The sequence below is a fragment of the Phascolarctos cinereus genome, unplaced genomic scaffold (assembly GCF_003287225.1).
Source record: "Phascolarctos cinereus isolate Bilbo 61053 unplaced genomic scaffold, phaCin_HiC Scaffold_1;HRSCAF=81, whole genome shotgun sequence".
Lineage (NCBI taxonomy): Eukaryota > Metazoa > Chordata > Mammalia > Diprotodontia > Phascolarctidae > Phascolarctos > Phascolarctos cinereus.
In genome coordinates, this window is record NW_027555514.1 from 218,385,940 (window position 1) to 218,406,597 (window position 20,658).

The 20,658-nt window shown below is 36.3% G+C and overlaps 1 protein-coding gene across 1 annotated transcript; it reads left to right on the plus strand.

Annotated features, from left to right (window-relative positions):
• The first annotated feature begins 19,668 nt into the window (after window positions 1-19,668).
• On the plus strand, window positions 19,669-20,619 carry OR10A7 (olfactory receptor family 10 subfamily A member 7). Its single transcript, XM_020979463.1, has one exon. The coding sequence runs from the start codon at window positions 19,669-19,671 to the stop codon at window positions 20,617-20,619; it is 951 nt and encodes a 316-aa protein (XP_020835122.1).
• Window positions 20,620-20,658: the final 39 nt, after the last annotated feature.

Genomic DNA, 20,658 nt, shown 5'->3' on the forward strand with positions numbered 1-20,658 from the left:
GAGAAGACAAAGTGCAAACAAACATACACAAACAAGTAATATATAGGATAAAGAGGGAATAATCAACAAAGGAGAGGCACTAGAATTAAATAGGGACCAGGAAAGACTCTGTGAAGAAGGTGAAATTTTATCTGGGACTAGAAGATAGGAGGTAGAAACCAGGAAGGAAAACATTTTAAGCATGGGAGCAGTCAGCGAAACTACTCAGAATACTGGGGATGAAGTACCTTATTCAAGAAACATCAAGGAAGCCAGTATCATTGGATCTAAAAGTATGACTGTGTGAGGCGTAAGGTACAAAGATTGGCAAGGTAGGAGATGGAGCATTTTACGAAAGGCTTTGAACACCAAAAAGATTTTTTTTTTATTTCATCCTGGAGGTGATAGAGAGCCCCTGGAGTTTATGGAGTAAGAGTGCCATAGAGGATGCTTTGATTTTCAGTAGCATTCTTGTGGTTGGAAAACCTTCCAAAATGATTTGTGAAGATACAGGATTATCAGGGTTTCACCATCAAGGAGATTTAGACAGAGGGGATTTAGAAACATGTTAATACTGGGCAGCAGTGGTTAGTTAATGCAAACTGTTAGTGGGTGGTTCCACAACTTGTCTCCCCACTAAAAACAAAATAAATAAATGCTAAGAGACCCCTCTTAGCCAGAGATGTTTGAGGGCTTAGCACTGGTGGGCTCAGTTAGATCCTACCATGCTGGTTCATTCAAACAAATGGGCAAACCACTGGAACTCTGACTCATCAATTACTCATTGTCTGTCCTGTATATTATCAGCATTCAATCTAATACATCTGATTTGATTCTAGTGTTGCAGTAGAGCAGTTCTAAATCTCTTACTTAGATTTGGAATCAGAACATCTGAGTTTGAATCCTAGTTCAACAGTGTGAACTTAGGCAAGTCCCTCAAGTTCTCCTGGCCTTGATTTTCTCATTCGTAAAATTAGAAGACTGGATCTCTGAGCTCCATTTTAGCTCTAAATCTATCATCCTATTATCTTTTGTACACTTCATTGTTTCTCTTCCTATTTAGTCTCTGAAATGCAGACATGAGACAAGACTCTTAGCTTCTCACTTACAAATACCCTATAGAATTAAGGAGAAAATAGGCAAGGAAAGGTACATGCTTTTTAGTTTATTTTAGGTCAAGAAACAATTACTTCATGCGAATGTACAATGCAAATATTAGTGGAAATACGATCCAGTATCTCAAAATGATTAAGGATCCAGGAATAGGGAAAGATACTATACATTCCCCAGTCCATTCCCACCTACTTCCAGAGATTATTTTAAAACAAGTACTATCTCAGATATATGTGGTGCTTTCTACCTAAAACAACATTTTACATATATAATAGACAATGTAAACATGTGGCAGTGTCTCCTTGCTGAAATAGGACACTGGATAGGTACTGTGAGAAGGAGGTGGGCTTCCCAGAACACTCACACCCCAACTTCCAGCTCTCTCTATTACTGGCTCATTACCCGCTGGGTTAAAGCAGTCAGCATATATAATCTCAGTCCTACTAAGAAGACAGAAATTTTCCTGCAATTTGGCTCTTTGACCCTCTTGGTTTGAGCTGGGAAATATTTTCCTGTTTAAATCTGGCTTTTCTTTCAATTTCAGACTGCACACTTATTGGCATAGATAAAAATCATCGCTAAAAGGTAGCAAAATTCTGTTTCAGTGGAGTGACTGATCTCATTTCCAGAAGACAGATGATGAAAAAGAGATGAGAAATCAGGTTAAAAAAAAGTTAGAGAGAGTGTGACCAACAGACCTCATGACTGTTTTGCTGAATAGTTCATGATTTTTAGTTAATTCTTCCACGAAGGTGTCATGAATACGTAACAAGCAGGTGTCACTGTTGAGGCAGTGTTTGGCTTCCCTTCTTTCTTCTGAAAATAGGAGCAACTGATTCCTATCCTATGCCTATCACCCCCTACGGGATTTGGCTTTGATCAGTCAGTCACCAAGCATGTAGCAAGCACCTACCATGTGCTAGACAGTGTACTAAGTGGTGGGGATACAAAGAAAAGAAAAACAAACACAATAGTCCCTACTCTCAAAGAACTCAAGGTCTAATGATGAGTGTCACTTTCCCTCTGGTTACTTCCCTCTTCTACCCCCTTCTTTTCCTCATACAATTGAAATTTTTCGGTAAGCCCCAGAAGCAGTGCTGCCACATCTTTTTCTTTTTTTCTTTTCTTTTTCTTTTCTTTTTTTTTTTTTTAACAATAATATGTTCAGTAGTTTAGGGGAAAGGGAAGACCTGAATTCAATTTGAATTTTACTTTTTGAAAACTTATACAATTTTTATTAATTTAAAAATTCATAACCATAGCTATTGAACCTCCAAACCAAGAAAGAACTCTTAGCTTTCTGGACCTACATAGAGCACCTTACCACTCACTCCTAGTCCTGAATATAAATTCTGTGTACTTTTAGCTAGCCAACTTTCTTTATTTCACCCCCAATGTAACCAACATTCGGACAATGCATTACATTTTCATGATCAATTCTGGATTTTTATATAAAGCAAAATCAGGAGAGAAAAAATATTTTAAAGAGATAGCAAGAAAATTTCTATTAATCTAGATCTAAATAGATTTATCTAGACCTATCTACCTACAGATTATAGTACCAGTTAGTTCAAGCAGGCACAAGGAGAGAAAATTGAGGGGGGGGGATTTAAAGCCATTCACCACTTTCCCACAGTCTCTAAGGGGCAGGTATCCCCAGGAGATATAGGTGGAGTTTTTTTTATTCCCTTAAGCATTTCTGGCTGCTGAGGACAGATGTTTGCTCTCAGTCCATGGTCCCAGTTGTCATGGCAATGGCAGTTTCTCTATGCTGCAGATCATACCTGGGCTCCATTTCTCCTCCATATTTGCATGTAAAATCAGCTCACAAACTTTCCAGGCTATTAGAACTCTTCATACCAGCCTGAGGACTGTGTGACAGACAAGACTTTTCTCTGATTTGTTAGACTGAAAATCCCAACATCCTTAGCTAGAACTTGGATGCCTCTACTTTTTTCCACAAAAGAGCTAGTGCCTTTGGGTCTGTGTTTATGAATAAATGTGTTCCTTATTTTTCTTACTGATACTAATAATGATATCAACAATAATAGTATTCCCCTCTTTTAAAAGGAGAGTAAATTGAAAATAAATTGGGATCTAATGAGAACATAATAGCTTTCTAGTTCAGTTTCTAGCACAGATGCTCTGGCCAGCTTGTTTATCTGACTCTTACTTCTTATGCTCTATCTTTCAATTGCTCCTTGGAATCAGTACTGGCATGAAATGGGGGAAGAATTTACATATATATATGTGTGTGTGTGTGTGTGTGTGTGTGTGTGTGTGTGTGTGTGTGTGTGTGTATACATACACTTTAAAGCCCTGTAAACATACCCATAGTGTAGGACTTGAAGAACCACCTTGCAGTGAGGTGTGTCCATGTGGAATTGTACTTGAAAATCCCTTCTCGATTATGAAATCATGTCATACAAAATTTGGACTTTGATCATTTTAATTGGATTTTGTAATTATCAGATAGAGAAGCCAAAATATTCTTCGTGAAAATGAACAAGATTGCAAATTTGTATTTAGGAAGAATAATTTCTGCAACAATTTTTATTTTGCATCTAAAAATATTGCCTTTCACTCTTCAGTGAAGACCATATGATCTTGAATAACCTCATAGTCCTGTAGGCAACTACCTAAGACTATAAATTGCAGAGAAGGTGCCAAATTGCATGGATAGAGTTTTCTCACCTGGTAGTTCTCTACCCCAGAGATGTCCCCACATGCAGCCCACAACAGTCACAAGAGTGACCTGAACTAGAATAAGGAAGTAATTGGGAAATACTTTAAAAAGTATATAAAATACAATAAAACATAGATATATTAAATTTTAAAACTAGGTCAATATGTGACCAATAGATATCCTTATGTATAGATTAGTGGTCCCCATTTCCATTTAAATTTGACAACTCTGCTCTTTATGAGGAAAATCACAAGTCCACTCCCTATCCTTATTCCTACTTTAACACTTCAATGAAACTAATGCATTGTTGGTGGAGCTGTGAACTGCTCCAAGATTTCTGAAGAACAATTTGGAACAATGCCCAAAGGGTTATAAAACTATGCATACCCTTAGACTCCACCGTATTACTACTATGTCTTTATCCTAAAGAGATTTAAAAAAAGGAAAAGGACCTATATGTATAAAAATATGTATATAGCAGCTCTTTGTATGTTGGCAAAGAATTGGAAACTGAGGGGATGCCCACCAAATTGGGGAATGGCTGAACAAGTTGTGGTATATGATTGTGATGGAATCCTATTGTGCTATAAGAAATGACAAGCATGATAAGTTTCATAAAAACCTGGGAAGACATACAAATGCATGCAAAATAAAGTGAGCAGAACCAGGAGAACATTGTACACTGTAAGAGCAATATTGTGATGATAATAAACTGTGAAAGACTTAGCTACTCTATCTATTCTTCAAATTAATTAATTATTTTAATTTATGGAATAAAGCAAGTATTTCTGTAACATAGTATAACGAAAAAGATGATTCCACATGAAACTGCAAATCTATTATACACAACTTGCTTTTTCTTTAAATATGTAATGAAGTTACCATGTAAATTTCTTTTTTTCTTCCCCTTTTTTCTTCCCTTCCCCCATGCCCTATACACACACACACACACACACACACACACACACACACACACACACACAAATTTATTCTATACATACTTCTATTTGTCAGTTCTTTCTCTGGATGAAGATAGATACTCTAATCAATACAAGATTCAAAGATGACTCCAAAGGACTCACAATTGAAAATACTATCAGCAACCAGAGAGAGAACCAGTAAACTCTGAGTGCAGATTAAAGCATACTTATTTTACTTTATTTTTCTTGCTTTTTTTGCAATATGGCTAATATGGAAGTATGTTTTGCATGACTTCACATGCATAATTATTATCACATTGTTTATCTTCTCAGTGGTTAAGGAAGGGGTTGGAGGGAGAGAATTTGGAATTCAAATTAAAAAAAAATGAATGTGAAAATAAGTAGATACATAAAGCACAATTAAAAGAAAAAAAAAACTTCCAAGATCTTTTATTCCATCAGTATGTGTCCTCCCTCCACTGGGTCTTTGATACTTGCTTAGGCCAAAGTTTCATAGCCTTGTGGCTAACCTGATGACAAGTCTCTCTGCTCTTGGCTAGGCTGGTCTTTGGAAAATAGCTATTTAATATACAATGTTTAGAGAAGTGTGGTACAGTGGGGATGGCCTAAATCAAGATCAAGAGATCAAAAGTGGAAGTCCCAGCCAAGCTCCTGAGAGTTTACCATTGGGGATGGGAGTGGGAGGTGGAGGAGAAGAGAAGAGTTCCCCCAGCCCCACCCTTGACCAAGTAAAACCTTGAGAACATTCGGGTATCAGAGGTCTGGGACTTTTGATTAGCATCTCAAGCAGTTTCACAAGAACATCAATGACTATCAGCAATGTCTGCATCAGGAAACAAGGACAACCTAGACCTACTGAGGAAAGGCAACTTTGAGACTTCACAAGGAGATTGATAGAAAGCTACATACTACCTAAGGGAAATCTTATATTTTCCTAAAGGAAAATATGATATTTAAAGGGAATCTCTGCAAAAAACAAACTTTTTTTTTCTAACAATAGAACTAGACACACCAACTGTGTCAATTGATGTAATTAAAAAACAAACATTTGACTATTATTTATCACAATAGCTCCTAACTGTGTAAATACAGTTAAAATACAAATGATTCCAATCAGACATTATCATTTTAAATAATTTTTTTCTACTGTCTCTAGTATGTGCAAATAGATTTCATTAACTGACACAACATGGTCCTTTGAATTATTCTGAAATTGTGAGCCTGCCATATTCATTTCATGCCCAACATAGAGGAATTCTTATACTGACAAAGTTATGGAATCTCGAGGTTTTAAAGTAATTGAAATGAAATGCCCATAAGATGTCAGCAGAAAGCTGTCTGAGATGTAGAACAAATCTATCATAGAAATAGTTGGAAAAGATAATTGAGGGGAAATGCATGTCTCATGTATATTTGGGCTATCCCAGAAATGTAGGTGAGAAGCTTAATGGTGCAGTAGACAGAGTGCCAGACATAGACTCAGAAAGACTTATCTTCTTGAGTTCAAATGTGGCCTCTGACACTAACAAGCTGTGTGACCCTGGGCAAGTCACTTAACCCTATTGGCCTCAGTTTCCTTATCATAGAATGAGCTGAAGAAGGAAATGGCAAACCACTTTAGTATCTCTGTCAAGAAAATCCCAAATGAGGTCAGGAAAAGTCAGACATGACTAAAAAATGACTGACCAACAACAACAAAGGAAATGTAGGCAAGTCTCCTAAATCTTTGAGCCTGTTTCTCTTCTGGACTTGGACTCAGTAGACTTGGGTTCAAATCTCCTTTCTGTAATTTTCTCCTTTGTGACTATAAGTAAATCAGTCTCTTTTTTGAACCTCAGTTTCCTTATCTACCATAAAATGGATACCATACAGGGATGTTGAAAAGGATATAATTTGTTCATTGTAAGGTATGTGAATAAATTTGAACTATTATTCTCCTGATAATTATTAGGTGATTCTGGAGCTAGAGGAAAACAACAACATCCAGCCAACTTTTATGGAAATATTTGTCTACTGATTTTGTTCCATGGGACTTTACTCAGCTTGATTCATAAACATTATCCAACCACATCATTCTATGTTAGAAAATTGATGGCATTTGATTCAGTGATATGAAGTCTTTGCAGAGTCTTTTCTTTGCCAGATCTTGCAAACTGTCCTATTTTGAATTATTTATTGTTAGATTAAAAAGGCAATGTGGCATAATAGATTGAAGATTGACTTAGAGTTAGGGAAATTTAGGTTCAAGTCCTGCTAGTCACTAAGAACCTCTTAGTACCTCTAGGTACTTCATTAAGAATATAAGTTACCCAAATGGGAAAAGGACCCATATGTACAAAAATATACATAGCAGCTCTTTTTGTGGTGGCAAAGAATTGGAAATTGAGAGGATGCCCATCAATTGGGGAATGGCTGAGCAAGTTGGGGTATATGAATGTAATGGAATACTATTGTGCTGTAAGAAATGATGAACAGGCTGACTTCAGAAAAACCTGGAAAGACTTATATGGTCTGATGCTGAGTGAAGTGAGCAGAACCAAGAGGACTTTGTACACAATAACAGCCACATTATGCAATGACTAAGATTGTTAAACTGAATGTTTCTCAGCATTTTGAGGATCTAAGACACTTCCAGAGGCCTCGGGATGCTGCTGCTGTTCACATTCAAAGAAAGAACTATGGAAGTCGAATCGCTATCACTTATTTTTACTTTCTGTTGAGTTTTGTTGCATCTTTCCGATGGTTCCTCGTATTGGTTTTAATTTTTACTTACAACTTCACTCATGTGAAAATATGTTTCATGGGTATGTAAATGTAAAGCCTATATCAGATTGTGCGGCCGTCTTGGGGAGGGTGGAGGAAGGAAAAGGGAGAAAAATTTTCAACTCAAAAGCATATGGAAAAAATAAAAAAATTTTTAAAAAAAGAATATAAGTTACAGATGAGCTATACATGGCTGTGCATCAATAATTCAATAAGCATTCATTAAGTGTCTGTTATACACTAGGCACTGTTCTAGGTGCTGGGGATACAAAGAATGACAAAAGACAATCCCTCCTTTGAAGGAGTTCATAGTCAAATGAGGAAGACAACACAAAAAGAACTATGTCCAAATGATACAGGCAAGATAAATTGGAGATAATCAATACAGACCAGAGTCTGTACATAATAGTGTTCCCTACATTTAAGAAATCATTGGCCTAGATAAAAATAGTAAAGGAGTCAACTTCATTTATTTTACTCTCAACATATTTACCATGTACCATTATATTTACTTGCAACATTAGCTTGTTACGCTCTCAAAGTAGGAAAGAAATCTATAAAAATAACTCATTTTTTTCCTAAAATATATTTCATTTACCCATTGAAAAATTTCACTTTTGTTATTAGAGGACAGGATTTTGTTAGCTTGCTATAACACAGTTTTAAATGAATGCTCTCCCTGGAACAAACAAATACAACAGAGAAATCCCAAAACGTATGAAGTCTTTCTTTCATTTTCCCAGAGAGAAATATAGGAAGTGATGAATCTTCCATTCTAGTTATCTGTAGGACTAACACTTGGGCAAAATTTAATCTTAAACTCATGGGTGCTTCTTTCTCAAAAAGTTTTAGATTATACCTTTGCTAATCATTCCCACTGTGCCTTATTTCTAACTTCTAAAAATTTATTCCTCTTGGTGGCTACTTCTATTTCAATTAACATTGTACTAATAATTAACAGTAATGATTCTTAAAAATTGGTGTGCACATATGAGAGTGATTAGTCCTGATCAGAGATTAATGTAATTAAATGGACAGTGGGCACATAATTAGTTTCCAAGTCTTATTTAATTTCCCAAAGTAATTGATAGAAAATGTCATCCCTCCAGCCCTTTCCCATAATTTTTCATTACTTCTTACCTTCAGCTCCCAAACATACTCATATCTCTCCCATCCTTCACCTGGAAGATGAAGAATCAAGAAATACTACACTTAACCAATCCCTCAAAGATGGTTCCCAGCCAAACTACTAGAAAAGGCTATCTAAACACATTATTCTTGCTTTCTCACCTTCTATTCACTCTCATCCCTCTGTAATCTGTCTTTCACTCCTATGTTTGTACAATATCTGCTTTCTCAAAGGTCATCAATGATCTCTGTGATGCTACATCCTTTATCTTTTTCTTATTACTCTGCCTTCTTGACATACCTGAAGCATTTGACAGTGGCTACCCCCTTCATTTGGATACTCTATTTCCCAGGTCTGATTAATCTATCAATCTCCTTTGCAGGATTACCACTTATGTCCCAGCCCCTATGAATGGGTATCCCCAAAGGCTTTTGTGGGTTCTACCTTCACAGAATCTTGTAAATATATCCCCTTATGTTTGCTCATACCACAACTGCCTATCAGACCCTTATCACTTCTTGCCTGGACTGTTGTAATAGTCTCCTAATCTATCTTCCCTCATCCAGGCTTCTCCACAATCCAACCTTTACATAGCTTTCAAAAACATAGGATAAACCATTTCCTTCCCTTGCACAAGAAACTTCAGTGGCTCCCTCTTCCCTACAAACTCCTCTGATTGGCATTTGAATGTCTTCATAGTGCAGCTCTCCCATGCTCTTTGTTCCAGCTAAATAGGTCTAGTGGCTCTTCAGCATACTTAACATCCAACTTCCCCCCTCCATTCTTTATATAGGCTGCCCTAGATGCTTGGAATACTCTTTTTCTTACCTCTGTTTCTTGGAACATCTTGAACCTTCAAGATTCAACTCAATTTCCACCTCTTTCTAGAGGAGGCTCTTGATTTTGCCAGTTGTTATGGTATGCCTTAAAATTACATTGTATATATTTTGTATTTAATTATTTCTATATGCAGTTGAAAATCCCCTTCTTTACAATATAAGCTCCCTGAGGGCAGAGAGTGTCAATCACAAGTATTTATTAAATACTTACTGTGTATAATAAGTACTGGGGAAATAAAGAAAAAGCAAAACCAGTCCTTGTCCTCAGAGCTTACATTCTAATAGGAAAGACAGAATGTATAAATGGATATACACAAGATAAATATAAAGAAAGAATACAGTAACTTCATTAGAGAGGAAGGACCAGAAAAGGCCTCTTGCTCACAGTGGTGTCTGTGCTTTAAAGGAAGCCAGGGATTCTTAGAGGCAAAGACTAGGAGAGAGAACAATTCCCTCATAGCTGCTTCCTTCCCACCTCTTGACAGCATGAGGATACCTGTGTCTGGCTGCCTGCCATACTTTGCCCTCACTACTTGACTACTGTTTCATTTTTGTGTTTGGCACATTCAATCAACCATTTTATGAAACAATGATGTTTTGCTAGATATTATGCTAGGTGTTAGGGATAAAAAGATTCTGCCCTCAAGGAGTTCATGTTTTAATAGAAAGATAAAATTTGTCTACGTATAAAACATAGATATAGGTATATGCTTGAATACTAGAGTATATGGTACTCTTATTCTTATCAATGCATTTATTATTTTTAAAATGTAAGTTAATTTTTATATCTACTACATGATGATGATGATGATATCTAACACTTACATAGCATATTTACTTACATAGTACTATATATCTACGATATGCCAGGCACTATCTTAAGTGCTTTAGAGATATCTCATTTGATCCTCACAACAACTCTGATAAGTGTCATTATCCCCATTTTACAGATGTGGAAACTGATGCAAAAAGCAATTAATGATTTTTCCAAGATCATACAGCTAATAAGTGTCTGAGATCATATTTGAATTTGGGTCTTCCTGACTCCAGGCCTGGTGCTCAATTCACTGGGCCACCTAGCTGCCCCATATCCTTTTCCCTTCCCTCCCCACAAAGAAATCTCTTATAACAAATAATTTTAAAAGATGAATAAAATAAAAAGAGGAAGAAGAAAAGAAATTTAGCCAAACTAATCAATACATTAGGAGCATGTGTTTCCACTTATAAAATGAGTTGGAGAAGGAAATGTCAAAACATTTTATTTTTTGCCAAGAAAATGCCAAATGTTGTCACTAACAGTCAGACATGACTGAAATGACTGAACAACAACAAAATCAATACATTAAAATGTATTCTACACTAGTATCTCTCTGTAAAGGGGCAGTAGGGTATCTTTTCTTATATTTCCTTTGAATCTATGCTTGTCTTTTTGATTGATTATTGATGCTAAATAAAAATAGCTCCTTGAAGTATATGCCCTTTAAGGCTCTTTGCTGGCAATTACCAACTACTGGTGATCCTGAAAAAAAAAATAAGATTTTAGATAAACTGTGATAGTCTTTCCATGATGGTTTAGACCTTAGTCAACTATGGTCCTTTTTGCATAGCCTGTGAGCTAAATGTGGGCTTTAGATTTTTTGTAGTTTGCCAACCCCTGATTTAGACTACAAGGACCCCATGCTACAAGTAGGGAAGAAGAAGCCCTACGGCCAGTTGTTTCCTTCCCCACCCTCACTCGCACCCCCACCTCTATGCATTACAAATATACATTTATAAGGATACCATGTTGTTTTGGTGCACTATATGTAATATAAGATTGCAAACTAGATTTGGATTATAATCCAATTGCTTTTTGAATGAAGAAGAAAGGATATTGCATTACAATCATGTATTTCAGTATTGTACAGGATGATTTTCTGAATTCTCAGAAAACAACACTGATTATACTTCTGACATATTGTGGCTACTTTCAGCTTTTGAATTTTGCCCTATAGTATTGAAAAGCAAAAAGGACCACAATACAGTTTGGCTTATATTTGTTTCAAAAACATGTATCATTGTAGCTTGTTATCATCATTATTCTGTTTTGCAAAACTGTACTCATTTGGGATATATGCAGTTAAGAAAGAAGCACAATGTTTTCCAAGTGGTAAGGCTTACTGAATGGTCACATTTTTATATATTTTGGATTTGGCAACTGTTCATGCCAGCCATTTCCATATATTCATATTATATAGTTATGTACTTGGTGAAAACTTGTTTCTTGCTCTCTGAAAGTTTGTGGGATGCCTATACTTTTTCTTAAAGAATTGGTTATTCTGTTGTTGGATTGAACATTCTAAGAGCCAAAAGTCAATCTTAAGGGCCACTGACAGTTGTGTCATTATATATTATAACCATACGAATTTAATGTTCTTTAATATCATGATAACCCAGAAACACTCAGAGAACAAGGAATAGGTTTCCATCACCTGGCCCAAATTATACCACAAAACACATCTTGATTAGCCAAACTTAACATTTGTGCTGTTTCTATTTGTGATTAAAGGAATTCACAATGGTAATCCCAGAAGATTTGAATTGGAGGTTCAAGAGAACCTATAACCAGCCACTAAAGAGACACAGTCACACATTTAGACCCGTTAAAACTCAAATAATGAAAGGCCTGGGCTCCGTAAGCAAATTTCTAAATTCATTTCCAGGAGTTAAGCAGTAGCTTAATTGGTGTCCGTACTCTCTCAGGACAAAGGACCATTTCCCTAAGGTCACACAAGCCCTTAAATATGCTTAATGAATCAGAACAAGAACCTTTTAGAGCCTGAGTCCATATAAGGTAGGTCATGGATACATAACCAAATGATCCCAAGTTCAGCAACTATTTCTCAGTTTGTTTCTATTTTTTATTTCTTCATTGTTCATCTGATCCAAGAATATAATCATGGTTCATATTAACTTTTAATCCGGTAAAGTAAATCTTTATAGTTTCTTTATAATGTCTATTTCTTATATTCCCTTAATACTCCAATTGTCAACCAAAAAGTAAAGGAGTATAAAATAATATAACACAGATATTTACCCAAAGTTATTAGAGAAGAGGAAAATAAGATCAAAACTCTAATCTTGTTTTAATAATGAGAAAGATATATTTTCCTTATTTTTTAAATAAAAAAGCAACTCAGCTTTTAAAATGTGTCCAATTTAGAAAACAATAATATGTGAGTTCCAGGGTAAGAAGAAGATTTTTGCATGCGTTTTGTTGGTCAGTCATTTTCATTCATGTCCAACTCTCTGTGATCCCATTTGGGGTTTTCTTGGCAAAGATATTGGGGTGGTTTGACATTTCCTTCTCTAGTACATTTTCACAGATAAGGAAACTGAGGAGGTAAACAAGGTTAAGTGAATTGCCCAGGGTCATACAGCTAGTAAGTCTTTGAAGCCAGATTTGAACTCAGAGAGATGAGTCTTCCTGACTCCAGGCCTGTGCTCTATCCATTGTGTCACCTAGCCACTTAGAAACTAGATAAGATTCTTGTCCTGTCAAATGAGCAGAAGTTTTATGTTTGAAATCGAAATATGGGGCAGTTTGATGTGTAGGGAATTTTAATAAATACATAGGTTTGGTTAATTTCCTATATGTAATATCCTTCACATAGATGCAGTATAATATATGGATGAAGCATTGGGTTTGGAGTTAGTAAAATCTAGGTTTGAAACCCACCTTATTGGCTATGTGACCCTAAGTAAGTCACTTAATCTTGATCTTTTTTTTTTAATATCAGCAAAGTGCTTTAAGAATTTAGAACTATTAATTATTCAGTCTTTATGCCTTTTAATCTAGAATTTCTTATAATTTTTTTCTATGATTACTGAAAAAACCCTGCTTTTGCTAAATTTAAATATTTTTCTTTTTAAAAAAGTTTAAAGCAGGTGTATTTAAAAACTACATTAGTGATTTATTTCACATTGTTATATTTGGCATTTATAAGATAATTTAATAACTGTCTTGAGCTTTTAAAACTGATGATTGATAAGTTAAAATAAATTCTGAATTTTTGGAAATCTCAGCTTCTAGTATTTCACACAATCTGCAAGTTCATGACGGAAACAATAGGAAAGTTCAAATCAAGTTGCAACTCATCAGATACACTTTAAACTGTAGTATCGAAAAGAAAAGTAAAAAAGAAGGCCTCAGTCTGAAGACAGTTTTCAAAATACACAGGGTCTCCATAGAGAATACTGTGATTATTTGAGCTGGCCTAAAGAGTTCTTGGGCCCAAGATGATATGTTTTCAAGGACCATTCCTTTCCTTATCCAATAGAAATCCTATTTACTTTGTTAAGAATCATTTTACTTGTCATTGATTGTAGACCAGAACTGCAAACAATTTTGTTGATTATTGAAATACTATTTACTTTATAAAAGATTATGTTGTCTTTCACTTGTCAATTCATATTCACATTCATATTCACTGATGAATTGTTATATTCTGGGTTTAAGTGGGTCCTCATTTCATTTTCTTTGAAAGAATTGTCCTAGTATCATTTTAATGAGCTTAAAATCTGACTTAAAATAGTTTGTGCGTTTAATAGGAATTACTTGCAAAATGGCTTTCACTCTTTTCATAAAGTAAATCAGATAGGGAAAAAAAGACGATTGATAAAATGCTTTAAAATCCAGACTTCAGGTAGAAGACTTCTATCTTGAAGAAGACAGATTTTGTTTTTATTTTATTTCAAAATGTGGGTAGCATTCAGGTTATGGGAATCTATCATGTTTCATATTTTGACTTCCTCTTCTATTTTTGACACTTGGCTTTGCTTAAATGCATATAATGCCTGGAAGTTACCTGACCTCTCTATTTTGTTAATTGTGATATTATCCCGTTACATCTGTTCTTAATGTATTGCTTATGTACATGTTGTGTCCCTGATAAAATAATGCAATTCTTGAGAAGACAATTTCCATTTTTGCCTTTGCATTCCCAACAGTACAGTGTCTGGTATATAGTTTATGCTTAATAAAGTTCTGATGATTGATTGATGGATCTCCTATCTTTGTGCCTTTGCACATTATTCCCCATACCTTAAATACCCTCCCTCCTTATCTATGACTCTTACAATCCCAAGTTTCCTTCAAAGTTCAGCTCAAGCACTGCTTTCCATGTGAGGCTGTGACAGAAGAGAACAAAGATCCTGATAAATAAATCCCAGACATGGACTTCATCTGCTTTATTGTAAGTGAACTGAAGGACATAGCTGTAGATGCTAGTGTCCCTCAGGGTCTCATTCTCACCTCTTAGTAGGAACCAAAAGACTTAGCTACTAAAGATGAAGGATTCCAGAGTCCTGGGAAAGTTCCCCCTGTCTGGTCCAACAGCAAGATTTCTTCGATTTAAGTGAGGTCAACTATACTCAAACGATAACTCCTTTATCTGTCTCCTGTAGATAAAAATATACATTTTTCTCCAACAAGTATACTATTATTTTGATGTAACCACCTGTGTTTTATGAATAACCACCTTTCTTTTCTTCATTTCACAGTGTTTCTTTGAATAATGTTTAGTTTATAACTCCTGCCCTAAAAATCTGTATATTAGGAGACTCATGTTATGCTCAGGGAAGGTTGTAATATATCTTGCTATTATGGGACCCCCACATCAAGAACCCAGTCTGGTGAGTGAGGAACCTCTTGTATCTCTAAAAAATTCTACTACAAGGCCTTTTTTGATCTCAGTATTAGGGACTTTCCCCCTCAAATTACCTTATTACTTATTTTCTATATATCTTATATTTATTTATATACATATATTTTCTTCTCCAATAGAATGTAAGCTCCTTGAAGTTAAGAATAAGATCATTAAATAAAAGTCTTTTGAGGATGCAGGACACATGGGTATCTTTGTAGACAGAGAGATTAAAGATTAGTGAGAGATGGGGTATGATAAAGGATACAATCTGCTAGGGAAGATAGGATGAAATGGGATTACTTGTGCATGCACAGGGCAAGAAGCTTTTCACATAAGACAGGAGTGAAAGAAAAGAGTGGCAGAAAACATTTGACTGATGTGATATGAAGAAGGGAGAAGAATAAGCTCTTAGTGAAGTGCCTCTGATTTTTCACAGAAAAAGGAGGCATGATTCTCAGCTAACAGAGTGGCAGAGGGGTAAGCATGGTGTGTCTGAGGAAGGTTGAAAAGCGTTGGAAAAGCAACAGTGATGAGTGGGATAATCAACTGATAAGGTGTAAAAGGTTTGCCTTAGTACAGTTAGGGCCCAGTTGAGGTTATGCAAAATAAATTTCTTGTGGATGCATTGAGAGTTTCATGATTTTCTCCATCTTCATTTAGCAACAAAGGAATAAGAGCAAAGTCAGCAGATGGTGGGAGTAATTCTAAGTTGAGAGAATGAACAACAATAGGATAAAGTAACAGGGGACTCTAGAGAAGACTTTAGTGTAGAGCTGACCTGGTTCACCAAAGGCTCAAGTTGAGGTAGAGAGAAGAATTTGTTCAACCAGTTCAAGGATGATGCCTGGGAAAGAACTGAGGGCTTAGGGTTTGGAGGGCATGGTTGGAAGGAAGAACAGTGTATTAGGCATTGTAAGGCAAAGGGAGAGGTGAATGACAGCAGATTGTAATCAAATAAGGAATTCCATAATTCATAAAAGTGGAACACTTATAGATCATTTCTGTTTGTAGCTGAGGAACAATAGAGTTTTAGATCAAGTTAAAGAAAGTTAGGGCATCTGAGGGAATTTCAATATGCATGTTGAAATACCTTAGCATAAGGAGTTGAGTAGGAGAAAGACTATGAGCCAGGCACTGAACTCATTAAGCAAAAAAAGAGTGTCCTACAGGTCAGTAGATAACCACAATCAGAATCTTTATTGGGAATTAAATATGGACTGATTGAACCTCAAAGGAGGAGAGGTTACTAAGTGTTGTTATTAAAGGTAAAGCCTGGAATTGGTAATGGGAGGCAATGAGTATTACAACTTCTCCATTTCAAAGAGTCAAAGTATGAGTAAATGTGCAACCAGTGCTGAAAATGGTGACCAAGAAATCTGTATCATCAGAAGGAAATTTGGTCTTATTGAAGGCAAGAAGTTGGAGGGAGTGAGAAAGGAAAAAGTTTAAGATAAAAAAAATATTATGTATGGAGCAAGCATTCCAAAGAACACAGTGGAAGAGGTGGGTAATCCTAAGGGGAGACTTTTGGGAGAGGTGGTTGAGAAGGGTAGAAATAAGGGAGCACTTAGTGAATGAGGAAGAACAAGGCTTAAACAGTGACAGAAGGGAGTTCAGAATCAATAATATGGGTAAGGCATGATGGGATGGGAATTGGTCAATCTTTGAGAAATGGGTTCGGGTAAGTTATCACCCCTAAGAGGTCTAACCTCAGGGTGGAGTCCTCCCAAGCTTAGACCAGGGGACTAGTAAAGATAGGGTTGTAGGAAGTAGCACTGAGGAAGGCTGGACAGAGTGCTAGGATGGAGCATGATGGAATAGCTAGTCCAAGAATGACAGTAGGAAGCCCCTCTCTTTCCCTGGCAAGTGCTTCCCTTCTTAACAAAACATTAGGATCATGACATATCTAATAAAATTACAACTCACACTTACCTAGTGCTGCAAGATTTTGCAGAAATTTTCCCTCACATGTAAGATAGGAGTGAAAGAAAAGAAAGTGGCAAAAACCAAAAAACAATTGAGCGATGTGAGATGAGGAAGAGGGGAGAAGGAGTTCTCAGTGAAGCATCTCAATTTATTGACCTTGGGGGATATGATGCAGGTATTATTATTCCCACTTTATAGATGAAGAAACTGAGGTCAGTCTACCAATAAACCAACAAGTATTAATTATTTACTATTTTCTAAGCTTTATACAAAGCACTGGGGAATACAAAGACTAACAGGAAGCAGTCCCTGCTCTCAAGTAGCTTACACCCAAATGGGCAAAGCAAATACATACATATATACATACATACACACATACATACATATATTTACACATACAAATTATATATGTATATAATACACATATGTACATTCACACATGCAGATTATATGTGTATGATATATGTCATATATAATATATACTTGCATTATATATAATATTATATTGTATATATTATGTTACATATAATATATATCATGGAAATATATATAACTGTATAGGTATAACTATATATTTAACTTTATGTAATTACATATAACTGTATACATATCATATATACCATACATAAAATATATAACATATAATACATAAAACTATAACTATATATAACTATAAGTGTACATATAAACATTCAAGGCAGATATAAGGTAACCTTAGATGGGAAGGCATGAACATCTGGGGAACCAGGAAGGCCTTCCTACAGAAGATGGCAATCGAGCTGAGTCATGAAGGAAATCTGTAATTCCAAGATGCAGAGAGGAAGGAGAGCAGTCCAATGAGTACAACAGCATGGAGATGGGAGATGGATTGTCGTGTGTAAAGAACAGCCAGTATGGCTAGACCAGAGAGTACAGAGAGAGGAGTAATACATAGGAAAGGTAAAGACCTTGGAAGGGGCCAAGTGGTAGAGAGCTTCAAATGCCAAATAGGAGTTTGTATTTAATCCTAGAAGTAATGAGGAACCACTGGAATTTATTGAGCAGGGGAAGGATGTACTCAGACCTGTGCTTTAGGAAAATCACTTTGGTGGCTAGTAGAGTATAGAGGTTGTATTGCAGCAGGGAGACTTTTGACAGTGGTACCAATTAGGAAGGTATCAGAATCAAACCTAGTAGGTGATAAAGGCCTGCACTGATTGCTATAAGAGTGTAGATAAGCAAATGGGATTGAGGATGTGTGTAGAAAAGGGTTGGCCTTGGGAAGGAGAGGGGCATCCTCTTCATCAGAGACTGGAATAAAAGATAAAACTGTGGAGGATGATACCAAGGGATTGTAAAATGACGAGGAGGGAGAAGAGAAAGCTCACAGGTAATGACTTCAATTTTCTTGGCAAAATATGACACGAGGTCCTCAGATAAGTGGGTAGTGGTACTGATAGAAGATAATATAGTGATAGAACAAAATGATGGGTTTTGGTTTTAAAGGAAAATATTACATTTAAAAGGTGGGACTAAAGAAAGCTTTGACAGACAAAGCACCTTAACTATGAATATGCTACACCAATGAAATCATTTATTTGAACCAAAAAAATTCAAACTTTTCCCATGTATAAATAAAATGATTACAGAGTAACTTCATAAAACTTAATACCTTTGTGATGAAAAGAATAAGGGGGAAATACCCACCAACCAGCACTTGGTATTTTCCACTTAATCTATTTCATGTATCTCATGTTCTGGATAAGTAATTTCCTTTCTTCATGATGTTTATAATGTGCAAAAACTGTAAGGATGGGATGATATGTTTAAAAGAGGATTGGATTTGAAGTCAGACAATTTGATTCTTCTACATGTACCTGTCATGTGACCTTGGGTGATTCGCCATTTTTGGACTCCATGTCCTCTAAAATCCCATCCAAATCTGGATCCTACGAGCATTTTTGTTCATTTTTACTAGAATAGTGTCTTTAATGCATTCTGCACATCTAGGGAAATGCTTACTTAATGTGTTGTGATGATTTTCTGTCTAACCAGCTTCTTTTTTCTTATTTTTGCAAGATTCAGATTTCTGATAACTGAGAATGTCAGTTCACCAGTGAGAAGAGAAAAGCTCTTTCTGTGGTCATCATATTTGCCGTTGTACTATTCACTCATTATCCTTGGACCAAACTTTTTCCAAACAATTTTACTAATCCCTCAGAGATGCAGTATAGTGTCACTGTGAACTGGGAGCAAAAATGATTCTCTCTTTTTTACCCTTCTGTTCATATGTTTTGTTTTTAATGAACCATGAAAGAAAAAAACAAGAATTTATTAAACGTCTACTATGTGCCAGGCACTGTGTTAAGCATCTTGTAAATATTATATCATTTGATCCTTATAACAACCTTGGTGAGTAGGACTATTATTATCCCCACTTTAGAGTTGAAGAAATTGAGGCAGACAGAGATTCCTAGGTCCACAAAACTAGTAAATGTCTCAGGTCAAATTTGAATTTGGGTCTTCTTGACTCCCAGTGTTCTATCGACTGCACATCCTAGTTGCCTCTAAGAGGCATGAGAAACAAGTGTGAACTCTGGTCATCCAGGTGAGACAAGACTGAGAAATGACTTGTGAGAATCAGACCAGAGTCACTGAGTTTTTCTTTCTGGGATTCACCGACAACCCTGAAATGCAAGTTTGCCTCTTTATTCTGTTTCTGATAATTTATTTAGTCACCTTGGTGGGCAACTTCCTGATTATCACAGTAACTAGTGTGGACCCTGCTCTTCAAACCCCCATGTACTTCTTCCTCCGTAATCTATCATTCTTAGAAGTCTGCTTCACTTTGGTTATGGTACCCAAGATGCTGGTGGACTTGGTCTCTGCAAAAAAAAGCATCTCCTTCATAGGCTGTGGTACACAGATGTATTTCTTCTTCTTCTTTGGCAGCTCTGAGTGCTTTCTCCTCTCCATGATGGCATATGATCGTTATGTGGCCATCTGTAACCCTCTTCGATACACACTCATCATGAACCAAGGCCTGTGCAATTTAATGGCAATAGGCTCTTGGTTGTCTGGTGTCCCCGTCTCTATGCTGCAAACAGCTTGGATGATGGCTCTTCCTTTCTGTGGACAAAATGCTGTGGACCACTTCTTTTGTGATGGGCCACCTGTTTTGAAGCTGGTCTCCCAGGACACAACCATGTATGAGATGCAAGCATTGGCCTCTACCCTCCTCTTTATCATGTTCCCCTTCTCCCTTATCTTGGTTTCCTATACCCATATTATCACGACCATCCTGAAAATGCCTTCTGCCACTGGCCGCCAGAAGGCCTTCTCCACTTGTTCTTCCCATTTAATTGTGGTGTCCCTCTTCTATGGGACTGCAAGTCTAACTTATCTGAGACCAAAGTCCACCCAATCCCCTGAGAGTAAGAAGATGGTATCACTGTCCTATACAGTCATCACTCCAATGTTAAACCCAATCATATATAGCCTGAGGAACAATGAAGTAAAAGGGGCTGTCAGGAGGACATTTTCTAGAGAGGTATTGCAGAAATTGGAGGTGTTTTGACACAAACATAAAAGTGAATGAAAGATTCTTAATGCAAAA

What these genes read in the sequence shown, in the direction of transcription:
- OR10A7 (XM_020979463.1), top strand. Translation starts at nt 19,669, where the DNA reads ATGACTTGTGAGAATCAGACCAGAGTCACTGAGTTTTTCTTTCTGGGA.